We start from the raw sequence: 24,547 nt of genomic DNA on the forward strand, positions 1-24,547 counted from the left end.
TTTTATCCATCTCTTCTAATATTTACTTTAAAAAATGTGATTATTCTAAATTACATACCATTCATGGTTGTTTTTCCCCATTTAGTCATTATTTATTAACTTCTTACTGTGGAAGATGAGGATTTAACTTAGCTAAGCTTTCCTTTTCCCATTGTCTAGTAGGTCACAATATTTTACCTAACTAATCTGTAACATTTAATTAATGTCTGAAAATATTCTTCTTAGCTGAGAATAACGGTTTGACTCTTTCTCGAATTGAACTATATTTGATTTACAATGTTGTGTTAATTTCTACTATACAGCAAAAGTGATTCCGTCATACATATATATTCTTTTTCATATTCTTTTCCATTATGGTTTATTACAGGATATTGAATATAGTTCCCTGGGCTATACAGTAGGCCATTGGTATTTATTCATTCTATATATAATAGTTTGTATCTGCTAATCCCAAACTCCCAGTCCATCCCTCCCCAACCCCCTGCCTCTTGGCAACCACAAGTCTGTTCTTTTTGTGACTCTTGTTTCGTAAATAAGTTCATTTGTGTGGTATTTTAGGTTCCAAATATAAGTGATATCATACGGTATTTGTCTTTCTCTTTTTTTTTTTTTTGCGGTACGCGGGCCTCTCACTGTTGCGGCCTCTCCCATTGCGGAGCACAGGCTCTGGACGCGCAGGCTCAGTGGCCATGGCTCACGGGCCCAGCTGTTCCGCGGCATGTGGGATCTTCCCGGACCGGGGCACGAACCCATGTCCCCTGCATCGGCAGGCGGACTCTCAACAACTGCGCCACCAGGGAAGCGCTTTTCCTCGGTTTTGAAGGCATGGCTCTACTCTTAGTTCCTAGTGGTTTGAAATGTTAACATGCTGTGCCCAGGTGTGGCATTCAGTGGCTTTATTCATTCTGGTAATTCATGTCCTTCGGGTTTGGGGAAATGTTTTTGTTTTATTTCTTTGATAATTTCTTTTCACTTTCTCCTTTTTCAATAATCCTCTAATAATAGTTGAAATGTGGACCTCTTGGCTTACATTTTCTTACTCTCTTATCTCTCGTCTTCCATTTCTTTGTCTTTGTGGTATTCTGTTTTCTGTGACTCTGGCCCTTCTGAATTTTTCTTTCTCCTATCACTTTTACAATTTGAGGGCTTTCTTTTTTTTATTGAATTATAGTTGATTTACAATGTTGTGTTAGTTTCTGGTGTACAGCAAAGTGATTCAGTTATACATATATATTCTTTTTCATATTCTTCTCCAACATAGGTTATTGTAAGATATTGAATATAGTTCCCTGTGCTATACAGTAGGACCTTGTTGCTTATCTATTTTGTATATAGTAGTTTGTATCTGCTAATCCCAGACTTCTAATTTATCCCCTCCCTTCCTGCCCTTCCCCTTTGGTAATTGTAAGTCTGTTCTCTACGTCTGTGAGTCTGTTTTTTTTTGTAAATAAGTTCGTTTGTATTATATTTTAGATTCCACATACAAGTGATGCCATGTGATATTTGTCTTTCTCTGTCTGACTTACTTCGCTTAGTATGATCATCTCTAAGTCTGTCCATGTTGCTGCAAATGGCATTATTTCACTCTTTTTCACGGCTGAGTAGTATTCCATTGTATATATGTACCGCATGTATATCCATACCTCTGTTGATGGACACTTAGGTTATTTCCATGTCTTGACTATTGTAAACAGAGCTGCTATGAACATTGGGGTGCCTGTATCTTTTTGAATTAGAGTTTTCTCTGGGTATATGCCCAGGAGTATGATTGCTGGATCATGTGACAGCTGTTGTCCATAGTGGCTGCACCCATTTACATTCCCATCAGCAGTGGAAGAGGGTTCCCTTTTCTCCATATATATATATTTTTTGGCCCCACGTGCGGCATGTGGGATCTTAATTCCTCGACCTGGGGACCAGGTATTGAACCTGTGCTCCCTGCATTGGAAGTGTGGAGTCTTAACCACCGGACCGCCAGGGAAGTCCCCCTTTTCTCCACATTTTGAGGGCTTTCTCTCTCTCTCTTTTTTTTTTTAATTGAAGTATAGTTGATTTACAATGTTGTGTTAGTTTCAGGTGTACAGCAAAGTGATTTAGTTATACATACATATATATCTATTTTTTAAAAGATTCTTTTTCTTATAGGTTATTGCAAAATATTGAGTAGAGTTCCCTGTGCTATAGAGTAGGTCCTGTTGGTTATCTATTTTGTATATAGTAGCGTGTATATGTTGAGCCCAAACTCCTAATTTCTCCCTCCCTGCTCCCCCGAGGGTTTTATTATTGTCTGAGTGCTGCTTTTTTGGTGGCATCTGGTTCTTAAAGCTGTGTTTTCTTTTATTTGTGAGAATATTGATTGTTTTGGAGTTTCCTTCTCTACATAGCCTCTTTGCTCTGAGTTCTTTCCCTGTAGGTCTGTTTTGGTCTCTGGCTCGTGCTGTGAGGCCATCCTGGATGTCTGGTGGTCAGTGTCTGTCCTCTCACGTGGACCAGTGTCAGCCAGCATGGGTACAGCTGTGATGGAGGCCTCACTGTGTGGTGGTGGGTGAGGGGTCTCTGTCTCACGGAGGGAAGCTGTGTGTCAGACGTATTCTTCGGAAGCAGTTCCGGCTCCTCTCCTGCTCGGTGGGGTCAGGGAGTGTGGGGGGTCTGTCTGCTGTTGTTCTGGGTGTGGGTGTCCCACCATGCAGGGAGTCTGTTGCTCACTTGTGTTTTTCCGAGTGTGGAGCCTCACCCTAGCACGTGGTGGTGTCGCCAGGCCTAGAACTCCTGTGTTCCTGCTTTTCCAGCGAGTAGGCCTGTTGTCTTCTGCTGGGATTAGGGGTATAGGTGGCCTGGCCCTGGGGTCTGGTGGAGGGGCCTGCGGCTCCTTACGTAGACTTCCAGCTCATCTTCCTGATAGCCCCCTCCTGAGGCACCTGGCGTCAGGTTCTGTGACGGACAGGGTTTGCTTTTTACTGGTTCTCCCTCTTGCGGGCGGCCGGGTCCCAGTTTGCTGTGTCAGGCTGAGTCAGTTAACCCCTTGGCCATGTCCTTCCAGTGTCCACAGCTGTTGTGGTGACTGCTCTTGCGCTCTTGTCATAGAGTTTTCTCCTTTTAAATACGTTTTTGACTCATTTTATATGTTACACACACACACACACACACACACACACACACACACACACACACCACCCACCATGCAGACCTTCATAACCTTTGGATTTATACTACTTTGCATTAACCACTCCTTGAGGGAAGGTCTTGGGAGAGAATAGTTTCACTTTCTGCACTTCTACCTTCTACTGCCTAAGTGGAGCAATAATACCTTTTATTACTAAATTAATTTGGGTGGGTGGTTCTCACTATGCAGTTTGTTTGGCACGAGTTTCTAAGCAGAACTTTAAAGAGAACATGTGACTCTGTGGCACTAACTTCTTCCTTGAGGAAGGCAGGCAGGGTGGGCCTTGTTCTCCGCTAACAGAACACTGCCGGCTGTACTTCTGCACGCCTACTTCTCATGGTTCAGGTTATAAGGCTCTGAGACCCAGAAATCACAGCAGGGGAGATAGGCGTCTCATAGGATTTTGTTTCATAGACGTGGTCTGTGTTAATGAGGCAGTTTCTTGCCGGTAGTGGAATATAGTAAATGGAAATTTGTTTCTGTGGTGAAGTCAGTGGATTCTTTTATGGGTAATGATGAGTCAATCCAGGAGAGTTTGGATACCTAACTTTTCCGAAGAGTTACTTTAAACCCTGAACTGAAACTTATAAAAACAAATATTTTTAGAATATACTTCATCATGGTGGAGGATGAAAGGGAGACTACCTTAGGTAGGGTATTCATAGAGGGCCTCTCTGAGGACGCAGTATGTGAGCTGGGTCCTGAGGGGAGAAAGGCTTGCGGTAGTCTAGGGCTAGTTCTGCTTCAGGACCCAAAAGCCAAGTGCAGCTGGAGCGTCATGAGTGAGAGGGAGAGGAGCAGAAAGGAGCCAGATTGCTGGGCCTTGGAGGCCCTTCCCTGGCAGGAAGTCTGAGTTCCTCTTGGGTGTCCTGGAGGAGGCGTCTGAAGAGGATCAGGTGAGTGGCAGGTACACCTGTATATGAAGATCACCCTGGCTCCTGTGAGGAAATAGATCGGAGGAGGCCAGAGCAGAAGGTGAAAGTTGTTACAGTCCATACAAGAGACGTTGGTGGCAGTGGAGATGGTGAGAATAGTGTATTTTTCTGGAGGAAAAATGGACAAGACTCCTTGATGGATGGATGTGAGGGAGAGGGAGGGCCTCAAGAGAGAGTTTTCTGTTGGAGGTGAAAACGTCACCCGCATTGGTGGCAATTCTGGCGCTCAGTAAATGTTAGTTGTTTCCTAGCTCAGCTGCATAAGAGCTCTTGGGGCAGTTTTCAGCACAGGTACTCAGATGTCTGCTGCCGTCATTGAGCACACATTACACTGGGTGTGCATTCCTCACCAGACAGCTATTGAGCACCTATTAAATGCCGGGGCCTATAGTGGTGAATAAAACACACAGAACTGCCTGCTCCTAGGGAGCCTACATTCTGGCGGATGGAGATAGACAATAAAAAGAAAATCGTATCATATGTTAGAAGACAGTAAGTACAAGAGAGAAAAATTAAGGAGAGAAGGTGATGGGGAACATTGGGGCTGTGGGTTTTCAACTTCAAATAGGGTGACCAGGATTGGTCTTGCTTTAAAGGTAACAGCTGAGCAAAAGACTTGAAGGCACTGGGTCATGTAGAAATTGCGGCGGGGGGGTACATCTTAGATAGAGGGGACAGCAGGTACAAAGGCCTTCACTGGGGGGAGAGACAACCAGTGTGTGGAGGAAATAGTAGGAGGCCGTGTGTCTGCAATAGGGAGCCAAGAAGGAGGTTAGGTAGAAGGTTAGGTCGGGGGTATTGGAGGTGGGGAGACGGGTCACGGGTCCTGTGTAGCGCATTGTAGAGGTCGTGGCTGTTTTCTTCTCACATGCCAAACACTGACGATAATGAGACATGATCTCTCTCCTCAGAGCAGCTCAAGCCCTTGTGACGCAGAGTGGTAAGTGTGTGAGATGAATGGTGAAAATGAGGGATGATCAGCTCGGCAGGATGAGCTGCAGACGGTCAGGAGAGGGTGGTCAGGCAGGGTAACATGGGATAATGCCTGGGTCAGGTCTGCTGAGCTGATAGGGTGTAGGGGGGTTCTCCACGAAAGGGGGGAGCATCATGCGTCACACTGCGGAGTGACATGAGTGGCAGCGGGACACACTCCAGGCGTTGTGGGTGGTGCCTGGTGGGTTGGGAGATGTGGCAGGAGAACAAGGTGGGAGGAGCAGGCCGTAGCCAGATCGTGGGGAACTTCCTCTGTGGGGCGTGGGCCACGGACATATCTTAAACAGGAGAGTGACAGTGTGCATTTTAGTTTTTTGTTAGTAGAATAGTAATTTTGAACGCGAAGGATGGATTTTAGACTAGGTTTAAAGGCAGGAAAGCCAGTTAGGAAAAGATTGACTGCTCTGGTCTAGAGGAGGCAGCAAGGGTCTGAGTCAAGGCAGTAGGAGCGGAGTTTGGAGACGCAGAGATCATAACTGACAGGAGGGACGGGTGGGCAAAGTGCTCTTTACTCATAGTTGCTTTGGCTGTATAGCAGAGACGCCATTTAGTAAGAATGGTGGAGTGAGGACCTCTGTAAATCTCCTCCATAAAAGCAGGGAGAACACTGGTAAAAATGGTCAAAATAAACTTGGTTGGAACTCTGGAAATGAACCAGAAATTGACATAATCTCAGGAAGATTTATTCAGGAAAAACTGCTGAACCTCCAACTTGACCTACTGTCATTCTCCTCTCCCATGATCTGTGGTAGCATTGGAAACCGTCAGCCTTGCAGCCATGGTAACTGTGAAAACCAGCAGCCTTGCAGCCATTGGAAGGGACAGATGAGATTTGAAGCCCCTCAAAAGTCCTCTTCTCAGAGTGTTGTTACTCTTTGACTGGCCTTGCAGCTTTCTGGAAAAGCCCCATTTGCAGAGCTGTCATTATTTGATCTCACTCACTGGGAAGAGAGTTACCCTTAGTGTCTTTGTGGCAAACGATCAGTGGCAGTTAATATCACAGTTGGGGGCAAACAAGAGTCTGGCCAAAATCTTAGAAGAAAGATACGAAGAATGACATGCTCTTAGGGGGCTTTGGAAAGCTCTGATAGACTCCTGTGGGTCTCGAAGGCTGCACAGAGGCAGGACTGTGTATATGCCTAGGAGAGATTTGAGAGGGCCCTAGTCTCTCACCTCTGTCTAATCTTGAGTCCCTCCACAAATAAGAAGTGAAGGCAAAGGCAGCATTATAGCTCCCTGAGTGCCGAAGGTGTGCCTCAGCACTTGCACAGCTTCTTGGCCGTGTCTGGGACACTTATTAGCTCAACACATTTAAAGAAATTCCTGACCAATCATTAACTGACCACTAAGCTAACTGAGCAAAGACTTATAGTAACTGTAAACTATAGGGAATTGTAGACTCTACAGAACTAGTTCAGTAAAGTCACTAAGCAAATAACTATAGCAATAACAGCCCCTGGGAAGGGGGCAGTCTGAATTCCAGGGTTGCCACAGTGTATTACCTGAAATACTAGTTTTCAGTAAGAACTTATGAGATGCACAAAGAAACAGGAAAATATGGTCTATTCACAGGAAAAAAGTAGTCAATAGAAACTATCCTTGAAAGGGTCCAGATGTTGGACTTAATAATACTAGACAAGGACTTTAAATTGGCTACTATAAGTATGTTCTAAGAACTAAAAGAAACTATGTCTAAATAATTAATGTATGAGAATATCTCACCAAGTAGAAGTTATCAATAAAAAGGTAGGAATTATTTTTTAAAAAACACCAAATAGAAATTCTGGAGTTGAAAATACAATAACTATGAAAAATAAAATAACTATGAAAAAATGAAAAATTCACTAGAGGGGCTCAGCAGTAGATTTGAACTGATAGAAGAAAGAAGTCAGTGAATTTGGGAATAGGTTTGTTAATATAATTAAGTTAAGATCTCTATTAAGGTAAGTACAGATCCAATCTGAGGAACAGAAAGTAAAAAGAATGAAGAAAAATGAACAGAGCCTCGGAGACCTGTGGAACACCATCAAGTATACTGATATACCCATAACTGGAGTCCCATAAAGAAAGAAGTAGGAGAAAGATGCAGAAAGAATATTTAAAGACATAAACTCCCCAAATTTGGTGACAAACATTAATGTACATATCCAAGATGACTTCCAAATAGGATCCACTCAAGGAGATCAGTACTTAGACACATCACAGTCAAACTGTTGAAAGACAAAGGAAAAAAGTTTTTTGTTTTTGGGGCGCGCCACACGGCTTGCAGGATCTTAGTTCCCTGACCGGGGATTGAACCCAGGCCACAGCAGTGAAGGCACCAAGTCCTAACCACTGGACTGCCAGGGAATTCCCTAAAATTAAGTTTGTATCAAGCTAGATTGTTTCAAGTTAAGTGTTGATTATAATCCCCAGGCAATTACTAGGAAAGTAACTAAAAAAAAAAAACTAAAAGAAACAAATGAATTGAAATGATGCACTGAAAAATACTTCTTAATGCAAAAGAAGACAGTGATGGAAGAATGCAGGAACATGACAGAAGACATATATAGAAAACAGCAAAGTGGCAGATGTAAGCCCTACCTTATCAGAAACTAACTTAAATGTAAATGGATTAAACCCTCAAGTTAAAAGGCAGGATTGGCAGAATGGGTTAAAAAAAACATGATCCAACTAAATGCTTTCTTCGAAAGACACTATAGATCAAAAGATACAAACAGAAGATACTAGTGAAAGGAAGAAAAACGATGTGCCTTGCAAATAGTAACCAGAAGAGAGGCGGAGTGACTATACTAGTATCAGACAAAGTAGACTTTAAGACAAAAATTGTTATTAGAGTTATAGAACATTTTACTGTGGTAAAGCGTCAGGCCCTCAAGAAGATATATCAATTCTTTCTTTTTTTGGCCTAGCCTCAAGACTTGCGGGATCTTAGTTTCCCGACCAGGGATTGAATCCGGGCCCATGGCAGTGAAAGCGCCGAGTCCTACCCACTGGACTACCAGGGAATTCCCAATTCTGAACATATTCATACCTAATAACAGAGCTCAAAATACATGAAGCAAAATACATGAAGAGGGACTTCCCTGGTGGCGCAGTGGTTAAGAATCCACCTGCCAATGCGGGGGACACAGGTTCGAACCCTGGTCCAGGAAGATCCCACATGCTGCGGAGCAACTAAGCCCGTGCGCCACAACTGCTGAGCCTGCGCTCTAGAGCCCGCGAGCCACAACTGCTGAGCCCGTGTGCTGCAACTACTGAAGCCCGCGTGCCTAGAGCCCACGCTCCGCAAGAAGAGAAGCCACCGCAGTGAGAAGCCTGTGCACCGAAATGAAGAGTAGCCCCCGCTTGCTGCAACTAGAGAAAGCCCGCGCACAGCAACGAAGACCCAACGCAGCCAAAAATAAATAAAAATAAATTTAAAAAAATACATGAAGGATTGAAGGGAGAAATAGACACTTCAACAATAATAATTGGAGACTTCAATACCCTGCTTTCAGTAAGAGATACAAGTAGACAGAAAATCAGCAATGAATAGAAGACTTGAACAACACTAAGTCAACTAGACCTAACAGACATCTATAGACTGCTTCACCCAACAAGTGCAGAATATACACATTTTTCTCAAGTGCATATGGAACATTCTTCAGAATAGACTATGTTAAGCCATAAAAAAAAAGCCTCAGTAAATTTAAAAAGATTGAAATCATACGAAGTGTGTTCGCCAACCACAATGGAATGAAGTTAGAAATCAGTAACAGGAGGAAATTTGGGAAATTCACAAATATGTGGAAATCAAACACCCTCCTAAATAACCAGTGGGTCAAAGGAAAAAACACAAGGGAGATTAAAAAAATAAATGAAAATAAAATCACAAGACACCAGGGACTTCCCTGGTGGTCCAGTGGTTAGAACTGCACTTTCACTGCTAAGGGCCCGGGTTCGATCCCTGGTCAGGGAACTAAGATCCCCGCAAGCTGTGTGGTGCAGTCAAAAAAAAAAACCAAACCAAACAACCCACAGTGACATCCCCCTTCACACACACTAACTGGGATGGCTGGAGTAAAAGTGATGGACAACAGCAAGTGGAGCAATTGGAGCCCTCGCGCTTTCATAGTGGTGATGTAAAATGGTGCTGCCTTTTGGGAAAACATCTCGTCAGTTCCTCACAGTGTTAGGCACAGAATTGTCGTGCGACCCAGCATTTCCGCTCCTAGGTGTCCACTCCAGAGAAATGAAAGTGTGCGCTGACACAGAGACTCGCACACGAACGTTCATAGCAACATTATTCGTAAGAGCCCCCAGTTCATCAGGTGATGAACAGATAACAAACTGTGGTATATCCATATAATGTGATATTATTCAACAGAGAAAAGGGATGAGGTACTGATTCATTCTACCTTGAAAACAATCATTGGGACTTCCCTGGTGGTCCAGTGGTTAAGACTCCGAGCTCCCAATGCAGGGGGCCCGGGCTCGATCCCTGAACAGGGAACTAGATCCCGCATGCCGCAACTGAAGATCCTGAATGCCACAACTAAAGATCCCACACACGGCAATGAAGATCCCGAATGTGGCAACTAAGACCCCGAATGTGGCAACTAAGACCCCACGCAGCCAAATAAATAAATAAATATTAAAAAAAAATCACGCTATCTTTTGTAAGTGGTGAAAGAAGCCAATCACAAAAGAACATATAAAGATTGTATTTATATGAAATGTTTAGAGGAGGTAAGTCTGTGGAGGTGGAAAGGAGATTAGGGGCTGAGGAGGGAGGTGTTGGTGCATGACTGCTGTTGGGTGTGGACAGATGAAAAATTTCCAGAATTAGAGAGTGGCGATGGATGCAGAGCTCTGAATATACTCAAAGTCATTGAGTTACATGCTTTAAATGAGGGAATGGTTTGATACGTGAATTATATCACGCTAAAGCTGTTAAAATAAGATATGCCTGTTAACATTTGTCAGGGTCCAACGTGGCTTTATCTTCTGTGGCATAGCAACTTTTGATTTCTTTGAAATCTTGTTCCAGTCTGCTGTTGCTGAGCCTTTCTGTTTGGAGGCCCATCCTTCCTGTGCACAAATGAAGAGAAAACATAGAGAAAAGTCCTGATGACGTTCACGACAGTCTCCCGTGGGCGGGCTGCTCTGTGTTTGTTTTTTTTTTTTTGCGGTACGCGGGCCTCTCACCGCTGTGGCCTCTCCCGTTGCGGAGCACAGGCTCCGGACGCGCAGGCTCAGCGGCCATGACTCACGGGATGTGGGAGCCACGGTTGTGGCGCACGGGCTTAGTTGCTCCGCGGCATGTGGGATCCTCCCGGACCAGGGCATGAACCCGCGTCCCATGCATCGGCAGGCGGACTCTCAGCCACTGCGCCACCAGGGAAGCCCTGTGTGTGCTTTTTGATGGTCGTCTGTGCAGCCCTCATCACAGCACTTTGTGGTGCCTCATGTGACGAAGGAGAACTGAGGCTCAGCGAGGTTAGTTGCTGGCCTGGGCACATGGAGTGGCATTCCAGGGCAGGCTTGCTTCCAGAGTTCGCTCTGCTTCCTGCTGTGCTGACCGCCTTCAGTATCATTTTAACAGTGATACCGTCCTTCAAAAATAGGCTTTTGTTTGCTCAATTTTGAGCTTTTGGCTTACTCAGTGAAATCATTTTATATAGAGACTAAACTTTATTTCGACCAAATTTTATTGTAAATTTCAGACTTCCTGCCGTGCGATTTTGGCGGTTTGGCGTGTTAGTTATAATAAGCTGTGATAGGCCCCTGTGCTCTTTGTCTGGAATCAGGCTGTTCCCAGAACACTAGCACTGTCAGTTGATGAGCTCAGCTTGCAGGCAAGAAGAAATCGTCAACCAGCATGTTATTCCGGAAGAACGACCAGGGACGGTAATTCTAGAAATCCAAGGGCTTTTTTCAAAGCTTGTCCCCCCTAGAGTGCGTTCTTTGCTATTTACTGGACGCAAATTGTAGCTTGTTTTTGGCAGTGGTTGTGGGACAGTCTAGGTTACTCATTAGCTACCAGAGCGCCGACATCCACTGTGGGAATTGCCTGTTAGAAGCTTGGTATTTTCTGTGGCTGACAGACCTGCTGCGTTTTAGGTGGAGACAGCACAGGGTGGCAGAGACCAGAACCTCTTCACTGTGGAACAGAGATCAAGCTACAGGCATGGCGAGGCTTGTCACCGCGTCCCAGCTACGCTGGCCGATGCTTCACCCTGTTAGAATGGGCTTCAGAAGTCAGAGTAGGGCAGTGACCTCTCCCGTTCTCCCAGAGCTGATTCTGCATCTAGAAAGATCGGATTTATCGCTACATCTGCTGCCAGCAGTGTGGGGTGGCTGGGCTTCTGTCGGGAGGGAAGTGCAGCTTGAGTGAGCATGAACTGGGGGTGGGGAAGGCCCCCAGGGCCCCAGCGCGTGCGTTTCTCCCAGGTGTCCTCACCACCTGGAGGAGGATGGCAGTTCGGTAAATTTCGGGCATAAGTTTGATTTGAACGCGTTGATCTGTGTGTGGTGTCAGTCCCCCACGGCCATACTCGACTTTCTTTAAAGCCTCACCTTGGACAGGAGTGTGGGAACCGGAGCAATTCCCAAGGGTGTTCCCAGGGCTGCCGCTCAGGCACAGCCTCGCCCCGTCGGGTGGAAGCACCACCACCAGCCAGCGAGGGCCAGCGTTTGTGGGCTTGTGTCCTTGGCCCCCGAGGTCTTGTTTCCCCTGTGTGATGAGGCACTCAGGCATAGTCCAGTCAGTGGACCAGGTGTCCAGCCCACACCTGAGCCTGCACGAGTCTGAGGAAATCTGATTTTCTTCCTTGTATCAGCTGCTTTTTTCCCCAGGTGTTCAAAAGATTTTTTTTCTTCTTCTTTTTTTCTTTTTTTTTTGGCCGTGCTGTGTGGCTTGTGGGATCTTAGATCCCCGTCCAGGGATTGAACCTGGACCTTGGCAGTGAGAGTGCAGAGTCCTAACCACTGGACTGCCAGGGAATTCCCAGGATTTTTTTTTTTTTTTTTCTTTAAAATCCAGTGGTTTTATTAGAATATGTTTTGGTGTGTGTTATTTGGGGTCGGTATTCCCAGGTATGTGGTGTGGTTTTTTATGTGGTTTTAAATCTTTTATTTACTTTAATTTCAGGAAAGCATTTTCAAATGATGCGCTTTAGGCCGTTCCACTGCCCAGTTGGCTGTCTTCCTCAGGGACTCCTACTGCCCATATGCTGCATCTTTGTCCATTTTCAGTATTTGCTACTTTCTCCCGTATCCTTTATCTCTTTATTCATTTCTTTTTGCTTTAACTAATTTTGTTTCTTTTCATTCTTTTCATCTTCTGTTTCTCTCCAGACCTCTGTTGTGTATATTTGTTCTTCTGTTCCGTTTCTTAATTTATTTATTTTAAAAATTTATTTATTTTTGGCTGCATTGGGTCTTCGTTGCTGCACGCAGGTTTTTTCTCTAGCTGCGGCGAGCGGGGGCTACTCTTGTGTGCGGGCTTCTCATTGCGGTGGCTTCTCTTGTTGTGGAGCACAGGCTCTAGGCACGTGGGCTTCAGTAGTTGTGGCACACGGGCTCAGTAGTTGTGGCTCGCGAGCTCTAGAGCGCAGGTTCCGTAGTTGTGGTGCATGGGCTTAGTTGCTCTGCGGCATGTGGGATCTTCCCGGACCAGGGCTCGAACCCGTGTCCCCTGCATTGGCAGGTGGATTCTTAATGACTGAGCCACCAGGGGAGCCCTCCTTCTGTTTCTTATTCCTCATTTTTTTTTTTTTTTTGGATGTGCCACGCAACTTGTGGGATCTTAGTTCTCCGACCAGGGATTGAACCTGGGCCCTTAGTAGTGAGAGCGCAGAGTCCTAACCATTGGACCACAAGGGAAGTCCCTCTTATTCTTCATTTTTGAAATGATTTTTTAAATTTCTAATTTACCTGGTTTCTCTTAACTAACGTCTGAGTTTTTCTGTGGGTTTTTAAGTGTCTTCCCTGTTTTTCTTACTGTTCTCCAGCTTGTTTGGAGACAGAGGCTCCAGTGTTGCTGTGGTCTGTGCGCTGCCTGTCTGCCGGGTGTTGCTTTACTCTTTCTCCCCTTCCTTGCCGTCTCTGTGTGGAGTGTAACTTGCTTGTCTTACGTGGAGTTCGTCCTCTGGGCTGTGGCAGGGTTGGGGGGCAAGGTCCAAGGTGGCTTTCCTGTCGCACAGACTCCCTCCTCCACCGTCTTCACCAGGCGGTGCTTCCAGGCTTTCCTGGGCCCTGTCCACCGGTCTCTGTGGCCCTCCCTGTCCCTCGTCACTGTGCCAGCCCCCGGTCACGCTCCGCCCCGTGTAGTCCCCCGGGTCTGTTTGGGGCTCTCCCTTCTACCTCCCCTTGCCCAGGTGTATTGCTGTGAGGTCTTGTGGCTTTTAGTAGTTTCCCTTTTGAGGGAACTGTGCTCAGAGATGCGGAGTAATTTCCGCTTGGTTGCAGAGTGAATCAGAGTCTGCTTTTGTCCTTGGACCCCTGTGCCTCTCCTCTGGGGGGAGCCTGACCTCCCCTGATTGAAACAAGTGTGTGTGTGTTTGCTATAAATTGGCTGATTTTAAAACAGCTTTGGCTGGAAAGCCCTAGCTTCTCACCCCAGCCCCGGTCTTGTTGCCCAGAGGGAGTGCAGCTCATCCATTCGCTTCTGTTTCTTCTGCTGGCTACACCTAAACTCCAAACTACATGCTTTTGGTTTTATTTTGTGATTTACCCGTCTGGGGTAGTAGCTATAGATCCCCGTAGTTTGTTTAGCATGTTGCCCCCTATCCAGTACCTCCTAATCTTTTTATGATTTCTGCTCTGGTTCTGACCCGTCTTGACTCTGAACAACACAAGTTCCTGCCATGCAGGGGTCTCTGTTTCCCTTGGGCTTGGGCGGGTAGAGCAAAGTGCGAGTACCGGAGAGCAGCACAGACACACAGGTTCCTGCACCCTTGTGAGAAGCACACGCGCACACAAATGTGTACACGCGGGCATGCACACTTGCACACACACGTGGGCCCTCCTGTGCGCCGTGCTCTGTCCACACTCAAGCCAGGCTGTGGGCAGAAGGTGCCCATGACCTTGTTTTCGTGGCCCTTTCAGTCGGGTCAGAAAAGCCTACTTCAGCAAAGGTGTTACTTTTTCATGAAAACTTAAGAAAAAATTTGCCCTTAACCCACCGCTCCGGGGCATCCGGCCCGCTGCTCTACGTGGTGCCCCCTTGGGTTCTCGGGGCACCTCTTCCAGATGGGGAAGCTGGCACAGCTGGGAGCTGCCTCCCCGCAGTGCACTCAGGGCTGAGAAGGAGGGTCAGGATCCCCTCCCTGACCCCCTGATCCCCCCTGGTTCCCCAGATCCGCCTGCTGGGCTTGTTTTGTTAAAGTTCTGCAACCCCCCCTCCCCCCCACTTGGAACGGCAGCTCCTGAGGGCAGGATGTGTTGTTTTAACCTAAGTCCTGGCACCTTGAACAGCATGTGGGGGGTAGCCTGCCTCTGTGCCCTGTCTGGGCCAGGGGCTTTCTAGGGTAGGAGTGGCTCAAAGGAGGGTTCCATTACACTCAGGCAGATGTTAAACCCTGTTTATTGGCGAGTCAGTCGTGAAAGATAACTGGCGTTGTGGGAGTGCCCTGGGGAGTGGGAGGCTGCCTCACTGCGAGGTGAGATAAGCTCCAAGAGTGGCAGTGACGGAGGCTGGGCGGGTGGGCAGCGAGTCTGCAGGACGGCCTGGTGAGCCCAGCGTGTGGGCACCTGTGAGGCCCCAGCCTGGCAGTGCTCCAGTGCGGGCGGTTGCTGTGGCAGCCTTTCCTTCCCCTGGGAATAGAGTCACCGAGCCAGGGACTAGCCTGGGGAGGGCCTTTAATAGTGAACTTAATTCCTGCTTTGCAGAAGCGATGGAAATTTACTCAAGTGTGAACTTACAACTCACCTGCCCTGTGTGACGAACAGCTTCTTATATTTTTACAGTACTTGTTAAGATGTGTGGCCCTGGGAAAATCGTCTCTGCTCTCTAGGCCTGTTTCCACACCTAGTCAAGGTGGGCTGAAGCTGAACACACATGCCGACGCTTGTTGAAGGAAGGCCGATTTTGCACTAGATGCAGGATGTAGGGGAAGTGGGACTGTCATGTATTTCTTTAATGTACCTTCCATCCTTTTTTAATATATTGGATGATTCCCAAACTTCATTGGATATTGTAAAAGTGGACCTATCAGATTTTGTAGGTTGGTGCATTTCATAAAGAAAGAAAATTCGAAGCCTACAGTAGTTAAACCTTTATAATTTTTAAAATTATCTGTGGCAGTAAAAGTCAATTTTAGGAGTAAACTACTAGCTGATGATGATAGCTAGCACTGCTTTGAGAGTTTCCAGGTCCAGGACGGTGGCGAAAAGGCAGAGCTAAACATGTGATGTGGGGTGGCAACTCCCCTCTCTCCCGGGGGCTTCGTGGACTTGCCGGTCCTGATGGGGAGCAGCCGCACCAGACTGTGTCAGAGCCCGGCTTCTGCCTCACCCACCTCCTGCCTGGCTTCAGGTGGAGGCCGGTTGCTTCTTTCCTTGCGCTCCTAAGAGCCCTGATTCTGCATTTAATTCCGATGTGTCAGTTTTGTTAGGGAGTGGGTGTCTGTTTAGAGATCAGTTAAAGCAAGATGCATTTGTGTTCTCTTTTTTTAGGCAAAAGTAAAGAAGCAGAAATAAAGAGAATAAACAAAGAGCTGGCAAACATTAGATCAAAGTTTAAAGGTAAGTGTTCAATCTTTGTCAGGAGATGTTCTTTTGTAAATTTTATAAGGTAGGGGCTTAATCTCATCTTTACTTTTCTTCGCTTCAAACCAAAGTTAAGGTCTCAGTGCAGTTACTGTCCTGGCTTTGTTGGCGTTTAAAGTCAAGCCAGTGGTTATTCTGCAGTCGTTTGATGGTTTGTGTAGAACTGATCAGATAGCGGGTCCCCTCCTGTGACCAGCCTTTTCCTGGAGCTGGGAGGACGCTTGTCTAGAGCAGCTGTCTCCCCACCCCCGGCCCTGGCCTCTGCTCCACAGGGTGCAGGAGCGCGTGAGTCAGTGGACCTGATGCAGAGTGTGCGTCTCGGGTGGGGAACTGCTCTGCATAGAAGTCCTGCACGGCCACCTGAGCTCTTCCAACGTGGACGTGTCTTCCTCTGCGTTAGTGAATAACGCACCATCTTGTCTAATCCACTCAGGGAGACAGCCTCTCTGCGAGCCAGGTTTTGGGGCGGACACCTCCCCTGAGCATCCTCATTTGGAGGAATTGTCAAGGGTAGATTTTCAGTCTCGGGACATGTTTAGGAAAGACCGGTTAATCCCTTAAGCCTTAGTTTTTCAGTTGAGTTTCACAGATTTGAGACCTCGTTCAAGTCTCGAGCAGACATTAGCCACGGGAGTGGCTGAAATTGCCCAGAAAAAATGAGTAGAGGAGGGAGCCAGGACCGAGACCCAGGGAACTGGGGGCAGCAGAAGACAGGATTTCCTGGGGTCGGAGCTTTTTCAGGGTTTGAGAATGGACGTCCTGTGTGATCAGATGATGCGAACACTCGTGGAATTTGAGTTGTTACCAACATATATCCCCTGCTGAGCCCTCGGAAGGTACTATGCTTTACTGTTAACCAGGCCCAAGGATCCGCTAAGGTCTGTGAAACTCTGAAATTGTATGTGAAATGCTTTGGTTATATGTATTTGTGTGTGTGTGTGTGTGTGTGTGTGTGTATGTGAGGGGTTGTCTATAACTTTCATTGCTTAAAAATTTTTTTAAAATTTAGACTTAACTTTTTGTAGAGCAGTTTTAGGTTCCCAGCAAAACTGAGAGGAAGGTACAGAGATTTCTTGTACCCGTCCTGTCGCCACACAGGCACAGCCTCCCCATTATCTGCTTCCCTACCAGAGCGGTTCATTGGTCAGAGTGAACCTGCATGGGCACGTCATCGTCAGCCCAAATCGATACCTCACGTTAGGGTTCATTCTTGTTGTGCATTCTGTGCGTGTGGACGGACGTATGTATGCTGACAGTGCCCAGCGTTGTAGTCTCACACAGAGCGCTTTCACTGCCCTAAGGATCCTCTTTGCTCTCCTATTCATCTCTCCCTCCCTTCGACCCCTGGCAACCACTAATCTCTTTACTGTCGTGGTAGTTTTGCCTTTTCCAGAATGTCATAGAGTTCGAAGCATATGGTTATATGGCCTTTCCCCGTTGCCTTCTTTCACTTAGTTATACACATTTAAGGTTCCTTCATGTCTTTTAGTGGCCTGACAGCTCATTTCTTTTTAGCTGGATAATATGCCACCGTCCAATGTACCAGTTTCTTTATCCATCCACCTATTGAAGGACGTCTTGGTTGTTCTCAAGTTTTGGCAATTATGAATAAAATTGCTAAAAACATCAGTGTGCAGGTTTTAGTGTGGACATAAGTTTTCAGCTCCTTTGGGTAAATACCAAGGAGCGTGATTGCCCATCACGTGGTGAGGGTATGTGTAGTTTTGTAAGAAACCGCCCAGTTGTCCCCCACAGTGGCTGCACCATCCGCATCCCCACCGGGGCCGGGTGAGGGTCCCTGTGCCCCACGTCCTCACTGCATTTGGTGTTGTCAGTGTCTGGATCTGAGCTGCTGCGATAGTGTGTAGAGGTATCTCGTTACTATTTCATCATATGCGTTTCCCTGATGACACGTGATGTGGAGCATTCTTTCATGTGTTCATTTGCCATCTGTATATCTTCTCTGATGAGGGGTCTGGAACGTCCACTACTTCCTAAAAGGGAGCGTGTAATGTGGTGATGAGAGCTAGGCTGCCCTGACTACCCCCAGCTCGCACTTGCTCTGATAGCCAGTTACTAGCTGGGTTACCCTGTTGAGTGACTTACCCCTCTGCGCCTTTAAATGGGGTGCTGATGGCCTCAGGCTGGGTTCTCTGTGAAGCAGACCCTGTGATGGGGTTGGAGGACAGAAGATCGACTAGAGAGTGACACCGCGGATTATAAACAGAGGAAGCAGGTTGGCTGGGGGCAGAGGAGGCCGCAGATAGAGGTGTTGGTCCGTCAGCGTTGTCACTAGCCCTCGAGGGAGCTTCGGAGTGCAGACTGTCTGGTAGAGGGTCTGGCATGGGCTGGGGACGTCGCTTGACCATGGCTCGTAAGCCGAGGAAGGCAGATCCTGACCCCGACAGAGCTGACCCACTCCTGGCACCTCCAGGCCTTCGTCGAAGGGGCGGATGATGTCTGCTGCTGCAACTGTGTGCGTGTGTGTGGAAACACAGGCGCATTCCTTGGGAGGAACGCAGTGCCTAAGAGATGTTCACCATGTGGTTAGAAGAGGGTGAATCTTCAAACTGTCTTTAAATATTTGGGGACAAACAAGACTTCTGTAGTTTCTTCTGCCCCCGAGCCTGTCTCAGCTGAGCCCTTCTGGGTAGGGAAGGAGGCTCGCTCTTCTCTGTTAACCAGTTAGCATTTATGGAGCGTGTGTGCCCTGAGTGGCAGCAGACAAGGGAAAACCTACTCCTTGTTCTCAGGAGTATGTGCTCTGGGGGCTGCACTTGCACTTCTCCATCCGTGCTGTCCACCGGAAACGCGGGCACGTGCTGAATTCTCAGTTTGCTGGTAGCCACGTTAAAAAAGAGTAAGAAGAAGCAGATGAAGCTAAATTTAATATATTTTATTTGATTTAGTGTACCTAAAATATTATCATTGCAGCATGTAGTCAGTAGCAAAGGTTATTGAGATGTTTTACATGTTTTTCATGCCCAGTCTTTGGAACGTCCCACGTGGAACACATTCAGTTCAGACCAGTGCAGGCCAAGTACTCAGTAGCCCCATGTGGCCGAAGCCGCCACATCGGCTAGCGCACATCTCAACCAACTCTTCCACTGGAAGCGGCTTAAAAAGAGACACAGTATTAAAAAAATCTTGAAAGCATCATAGAGCAAGAAGAGAAGAGAACTCCTGGCCCATGAAAGCAAGCAGAGCACTCATCTCTCTGTGCCGGGAGGGAGTTTGCTAACCCCAGAGGAGCAGCCCTGAAACAGAGCCTGGTTTGGGTGACCTTCAGTGTCTAGAGGGGCGGTTGTCAGTCAGGGTGATTTTGCCCCCAGGGGACAAAGGCCATCGGGGCTGGGGATGGGCGTGCTACTGCCATCTAGTGGGTGGAGGCCAGGGAGGCCGCCGGACACCCCACTGCACAGAGGAGAGCCCCCCAGAACCCCCTGGCCTGAGGAGGCCCAGTGCTGAGGTTGAGCAGCTGGGGTCTAGGAGGAGGGTCATCCCAGAGCCCCCAGTGTGAGGCCTTCTTCCATTTTAAACTGAGGCCCTAAAGGTGGCTGCCCTTAGGGCAGGAGTGACCCGGGAGTGAGCCCGTCCTGCCCCAGGCCTGCAGCGGGACTTCACACGCAGTCCTCTGGAGGAAGAGGTTACCATCACAGGCTGAGTGATTCCTCCAGGTAACTTCTCAAGGGTGTTGTCCAGCACCTAGTCACGGATCATCAGGCACACAAAGAATCAAGACTGCACAGCGAGAACCAGCAGAGAAAACAGAAACAGAATCACAGAGGCCTCCGAGACCAGATTCAGATGACAATGAAGAACTAGGTTTACTGTTTTTAAAGAAATAAAAGACGAACTTGAAAATTTCAGTGGGAAGCTTGGGAAGTATAAAAAGTGACATAGCAGATTTTGAAATAAGACCAAATGGAAATTCTAGAACCGAAAGATGCAGAACTAAAATGAAGAACTCGGGTGGATATAGCCACAGGCACGTTCTGAAAGATGGGTAAGGAAACAGCCCGTCCTGAATGCAAAGCAGCAGGGTGGGTGAGAGACACAGGCGTGCGGTTCAAAGGCCTGCAGGGTTAAGTGACCTCCTGGGAGGAACGGGGAGCTGGTGTGACAGAACTTTCCAGAATTCATGAAATGCAGTAAACCTCAGACTCAATAAACACAGTTACAATAAATAAATAAGATGAAATCTGCACCTAGACACACTATTGTGAAAATGCAGAAACCCAAGACAGGAAATCTTTGAAGTTGCCAGAGGGGGAAGAGATGGGCCGTCTTCACAGGGTCCTCGTGGAAGCCGGCTTGTCACAGGGACGAGGGGCAGCGGAGCGGAGGATGGTCCCAAAGTGCTGGACAGTAGCAGCTGGCTAACAATGTCCTTTAAGAATGAAGCTAAGGGGCTTCCCTGGTGGCGCAGTGGTTGAAAGTCCACCTGCTGATGCAGGGGACACGGGTTCATGCCTCAGTCCGGGAAGATCCCACATGCCGCGGAGCGGCTGGGCCCGTGAGCCATGGCTGCTGAGCCTGCGTGTCCGGAGCCTGTGCTCCGCAACGGGAGAGGCCACAACAGTGAGAGGCCCGCGTACCGCAAAAAAAAAAAAGAAGAAAAAAAAGAATGAAGCTAAAAAAGACCTTTGCCAGACAAAAAAGGAGAGTTTCCCATCAGAAGTCCTGTGCTGAAGGAGAGTCTAAAGGATGTGCTTCGGGCCAGAGACAAATGGTCCTGGACGCAGATGGAGGAAAGGTGAGGTGGGCGTGCAGGTGAGTGTAGAGGCTGCCGGTGGCCATGGCGTGTGGTGGAGTCCTTGGCGGCAGACACACAGAGGTGGTGATGCTCGGGCAGGGCCCGGGGCCTCAGGGCAGTGCCCGTGTGAAAGCCTTGCCCTTGACAGAGCCGGGCCGTGCCCTCACGTGCGCTGTCGACCACTGAGGGAGGGCGTGGCGCCACCTTCTTGCCTAAGCTCGTCCCCCCGGGCAGGCCCAGAGCCCCTTGTAGGTGGGGCGCCCACCCTGCCCTGCCCTGCACACCCGCCAGCCTGCTTGTGGAAGCCACCGAATGGGAGGTCGTTAGGGCTGCAGTGGGCCTGCCCTCAACCTTGGAACCTCTAGAAAACAGCTGTTGTGTTGTCCTGCCCAGAGGTGGGAAAATGTCTTCTGGCTGGTGGCCTTCGGAGGTTTACCAGGTAACACACGCTCATTTGCTCATTCACTGCTGGGCGCTCACTCAATCCCAGGTGCCAGGGGTAGAAAGATGAATAAAAAGCGTTTCTGTAAAGAATGTATGTTTTTACAGGTAAAGAAAGACTTGAGAAAGCCACCCCATTTGATCGAGGGAACGCGAACGTATACGTATGGGGGGGCGCTGTTCCCTTCCCCGCCTGGCGGCCGTCACCTGGCTTCACCACTTGCCGTCATTTTGCCCGTGTTCTTTTTTTTTTTTAAATAAATTTATTTATTTAGTTTTGGCTGCGTTGGGTCTTCGTTGCTGCGCACAGGCTTTCTTTAGTTGTGGCGAGTGGGGGCCACTCTTTTCTGCAGTGCGTGGGCTTCTCATTGAGGTGGTTCCTCTTGTTGCGGAGCACGGGCTCTAGGCGTGCGGGCTTCAGTAGTTGCGGCTCATGGGCTCAGTAGTTGTGGCTCGCGGGCTCTAGAGCGCAGGCTCGGTAGTTGTGGCGCACAGGCCCAGCTGCTTCGCGGCATGTGGGATCCTCCCAGACCAGGACTCGAACCCGTGTCTCCTTCATTGGCAGGTGGATTCTTAACCACTGCGCCACCGGGGAAGCCCCTTGCCCGTCTTCTTTCATCTTTTGCTCTTCTTTTTTTCCTGGGATGTTTTGACAGAGTAATTTTTAAAAAATTCGTTTTCTGAGATACAATTTGCTCACAGTAAAGTTCACTTGTTTTAAGCGTGCGCTTTGAATTTTGGCAAAAATGCACGTGTTCGTGCACCCACCCCCACAGACACAACAGAGAACGTTCCCACCCCCCAAAATGTTCCCTCGTGTCCCTTTGCACCTAACACCCTTCCCAGCCCCCAGCAGCCCCTGGTCTTCCTTCTGTCACCGCACTTCTGCTCTTCCTAGAAATTTCACATGAAGGGAATCAGGCAGTGTGAGGCCTCTGGTGTCTGCTTGCTGTGACTTACGTTTGCGTTTGGGGTTTGCCCGCGTCGTGGTGGGTTGCCTCACGGTGCGCTGGCTCACCAGGGTGGGCGTCTGGGTTTGTTCCTGTGCTGTCGGCTAGGCGTGGAGCTGCTGTGAGTCCTGGTGTGCGGGACTTGTGTGGACGCCTGGTGTCGTTCCCATTGGGAAGGTACCTGGGGATGGAGTGGCCGGGCCACGTGGAAGGTGGATGTTTAACCTTTTAAGAACCTGCCACACGTTTTCCAGAGTGGCTGCATCATTTTGTGCCCCCGCCAGCCGTGTGTGAGTTCCCAGTCCCTTCACGTTCTTACCAGCACGTGGTATGGTTAATCTTTTAAATCTTGGTGTTTCTAGTGGGTGTGCAGCGACACCTGACTGTGGTTTTAATCTGCGTTTCCCTTTTTTAACAATTGAATTCAGTTAAGTGCTATGAGAATGAAGAAGACACCCCAGGTCTGTGGGGATGCTGGGGAGGGAAGAGTTAATACCCTGGTGCCAGCAGTTCTGAAGCATCTCACAGCCCGCGGCGTGCTTTAACTGAACTCCAGAAGACGACAGGGGCGCCCTCCTTGTCCATCCTTGGCATCTTAGTCTTTTTACTTCTTTGAACATAAGAAGATACTCGTTGAGGGTTAGGGTCAGGGTTGAACGCCAGTCTCAGTGAGAGAAAGGGTGAAAAAGGATCACAGTTAAAAGTCCTCCAGAAGGATTCGGTCACCAGGGCTCAGACGCGTTTCCCTAGAGACACTGGCTCTTATCCCGTGTCACGGCAGCACCGGGGCCGAGACCCTTGACTGTTCTTGCCTGCGCTGTGGCCCTCACCTTCTTGTGTGCTTGGCTTTCAAGTGTGTGCGTCTGTAAGTCTCCCAGCGTTGGGCAGGGCTGTGGGAGGGACGCTGGGTCCATGTCCTGAAGCAGCAGAGAAAGAGCCCCTTTGGCCTCCAGGCCGCATCCAGCACGCAGTCTGGCCGGCTGTTCCCTGGGCTGAGTGGCAGGGACCACTCTCCAGGGGGTGAGAGGAGGGGGCGGCCCTCTTGGCTTGCTTGTCAAAGGAGGCTTTCAGAGGTGATGGAATTCAGGCTGGTTCTTGAGGGGTGGCCGGGTGGGTAGGAGACGGGGGCTGCTGCTTGCTGTGGGCTGCGTGTCCTGTGTCTGCAGATGCTCTCCCACGGAGACGGGGACGGGTCCCAGCCAGGAAGTGACAGAGCTGGGCTCCTCGGGTGCAGCGGGCAGATGAGCGAGTGGGGGTGGGGGTGGGAGCCAGACCTGGTCTGACATTATGTTGTTTGGTCATTGAATCATATGCCAGTCTGCTGCTCAGAAGGAGGGAGGGTTTCTCAGAGCTCCCCAGTGCCAGGTGTCCAGCTGGCTGGCCGACTCGTGATCACTGTCACCCTGGGGAATCTTGGTGGGGTGCCTCTTTCTTCTAGACAGCGCTTTGATGCCGGCCAGCGCTTGTCCCTGGAGCACGAGTGACCTGACCCCGTACCACGAGGAGCGTTGCTGTCATTGTCTTCCTGGCTCCCATGTCTGGCCCTTGACAGTGTGGCAGTGGCGTCACTGTGATGCCCAGCTCGGAAGACGGCAGCCTTTCTGGCTGTCATCTTTGTAATCTGCTAAGGAGCGTTTTACACTTCTCAGGGGAAATAAGAACCTCTGGTATTTAAAATGGCAGGGTTTAGTGGTCCTTTTTAAAATGGCATCTTATACTCTGCCAGCGACACGTCTTGAAGGTGCCTTGCTGTGATCTCCTGTGAGAGGCGTAGTCACGCTGTGATTAGGGTGAAGACACAGAAGCCCTTCTGGTCCTTTTATGTGTGACTTTTAGGGTGGGTGATTTGTTCTAAAACTGGGTATAATGAAAGATTATTTAGAATGTGTTCACCTGCCTAAATTAGTAAACATGTTTAAAAGATTAAGTTGCTGGTTAAGACAGGGCGGCCCTGGCAAGGTTGTGGCCGGTGGGAACGAGGCCCTGGGGCCGTCCTGGGAAGGCAGGGGTTCCGGCTTCTGTTTTGTCAGGGAAGCCGGACATTAGGATTCCGACGTGCAGCGCCTGGTTTAGCAACACCGCGCACTCACGACACTGGCCTCCTGGAGGCCGGCCCCTCACGTCCTGCTGTCTTGTTTCTGCCCTGCCCCCGCCTCCTTTCCGCAGGCGACAAGGCCCTGGATGGCTATAGCAAGAAGAAGTATGTGTGCAAGCTGCTCTTCATCTTCCTGCTGGGCCACGACATCGACTTCGGGCACATGGAGGCCGTGAACCTGCTCAGCTCCAACAGATACACCGAGAAGCAGATCGTGAGTGCGCGGGGGCGGGGGGTTCTTCCCATCAGGTGGTCGTTTAGTGTCCTGCTCTTTCTCTGCACCTTCCATCTAGTCTGGGGATTTCCCGTGGCTTCCGGTGGGAGCTGCACCAAACCCCCGTTCGACGCGAGGGGTGCCGTTTCCCACGGGTCCGCCTTAGAGGGCAGGGAAGAGCGTTTCCTTCCCCTCAGTGCCTTGCTGACGCGTGTCACAGATGAGTTCACCCAGTGGCCCCTGCG

General features: G+C 48.7%; 1 protein-coding gene across 4 annotated transcripts in view; it reads left to right on the top strand.

Moving 5' to 3' along the window:
* The window catches only part of AP2A2 (adaptor related protein complex 2 subunit alpha 2), a 64,978-nt gene that overhangs the window by 9,304 nt on the left and 31,127 nt on the right, over positions 1-24,547 (top strand). For 3 of the 4 annotated variants that reach the window (XR_010945872.1, XM_067747885.1, XM_067747886.1), the window contains exons 2-3: positions 15,754-15,822; positions 24,160-24,302. Coding sequence is in view for 3 of the 4 variants with exons in the window: in XM_067747885.1 (XP_067603986.1) it covers positions 15,754-15,822; positions 24,160-24,302 (212 nt within the window). In the remaining variant the exon portion in view is untranslated. The remainder of the gene's footprint in view (positions 1-15,753; positions 15,823-24,159; positions 24,303-24,547) is intronic. The other variant, XM_067747888.1, reaches the window with a different exon arrangement.

The sequence above is a fragment of the Pseudorca crassidens genome, chromosome 9, assembly GCF_039906515.1.
Source record: "Pseudorca crassidens isolate mPseCra1 chromosome 9, mPseCra1.hap1, whole genome shotgun sequence".
Taxonomy (NCBI): domain Eukaryota; kingdom Metazoa; phylum Chordata; class Mammalia; order Artiodactyla; family Delphinidae; genus Pseudorca; species Pseudorca crassidens.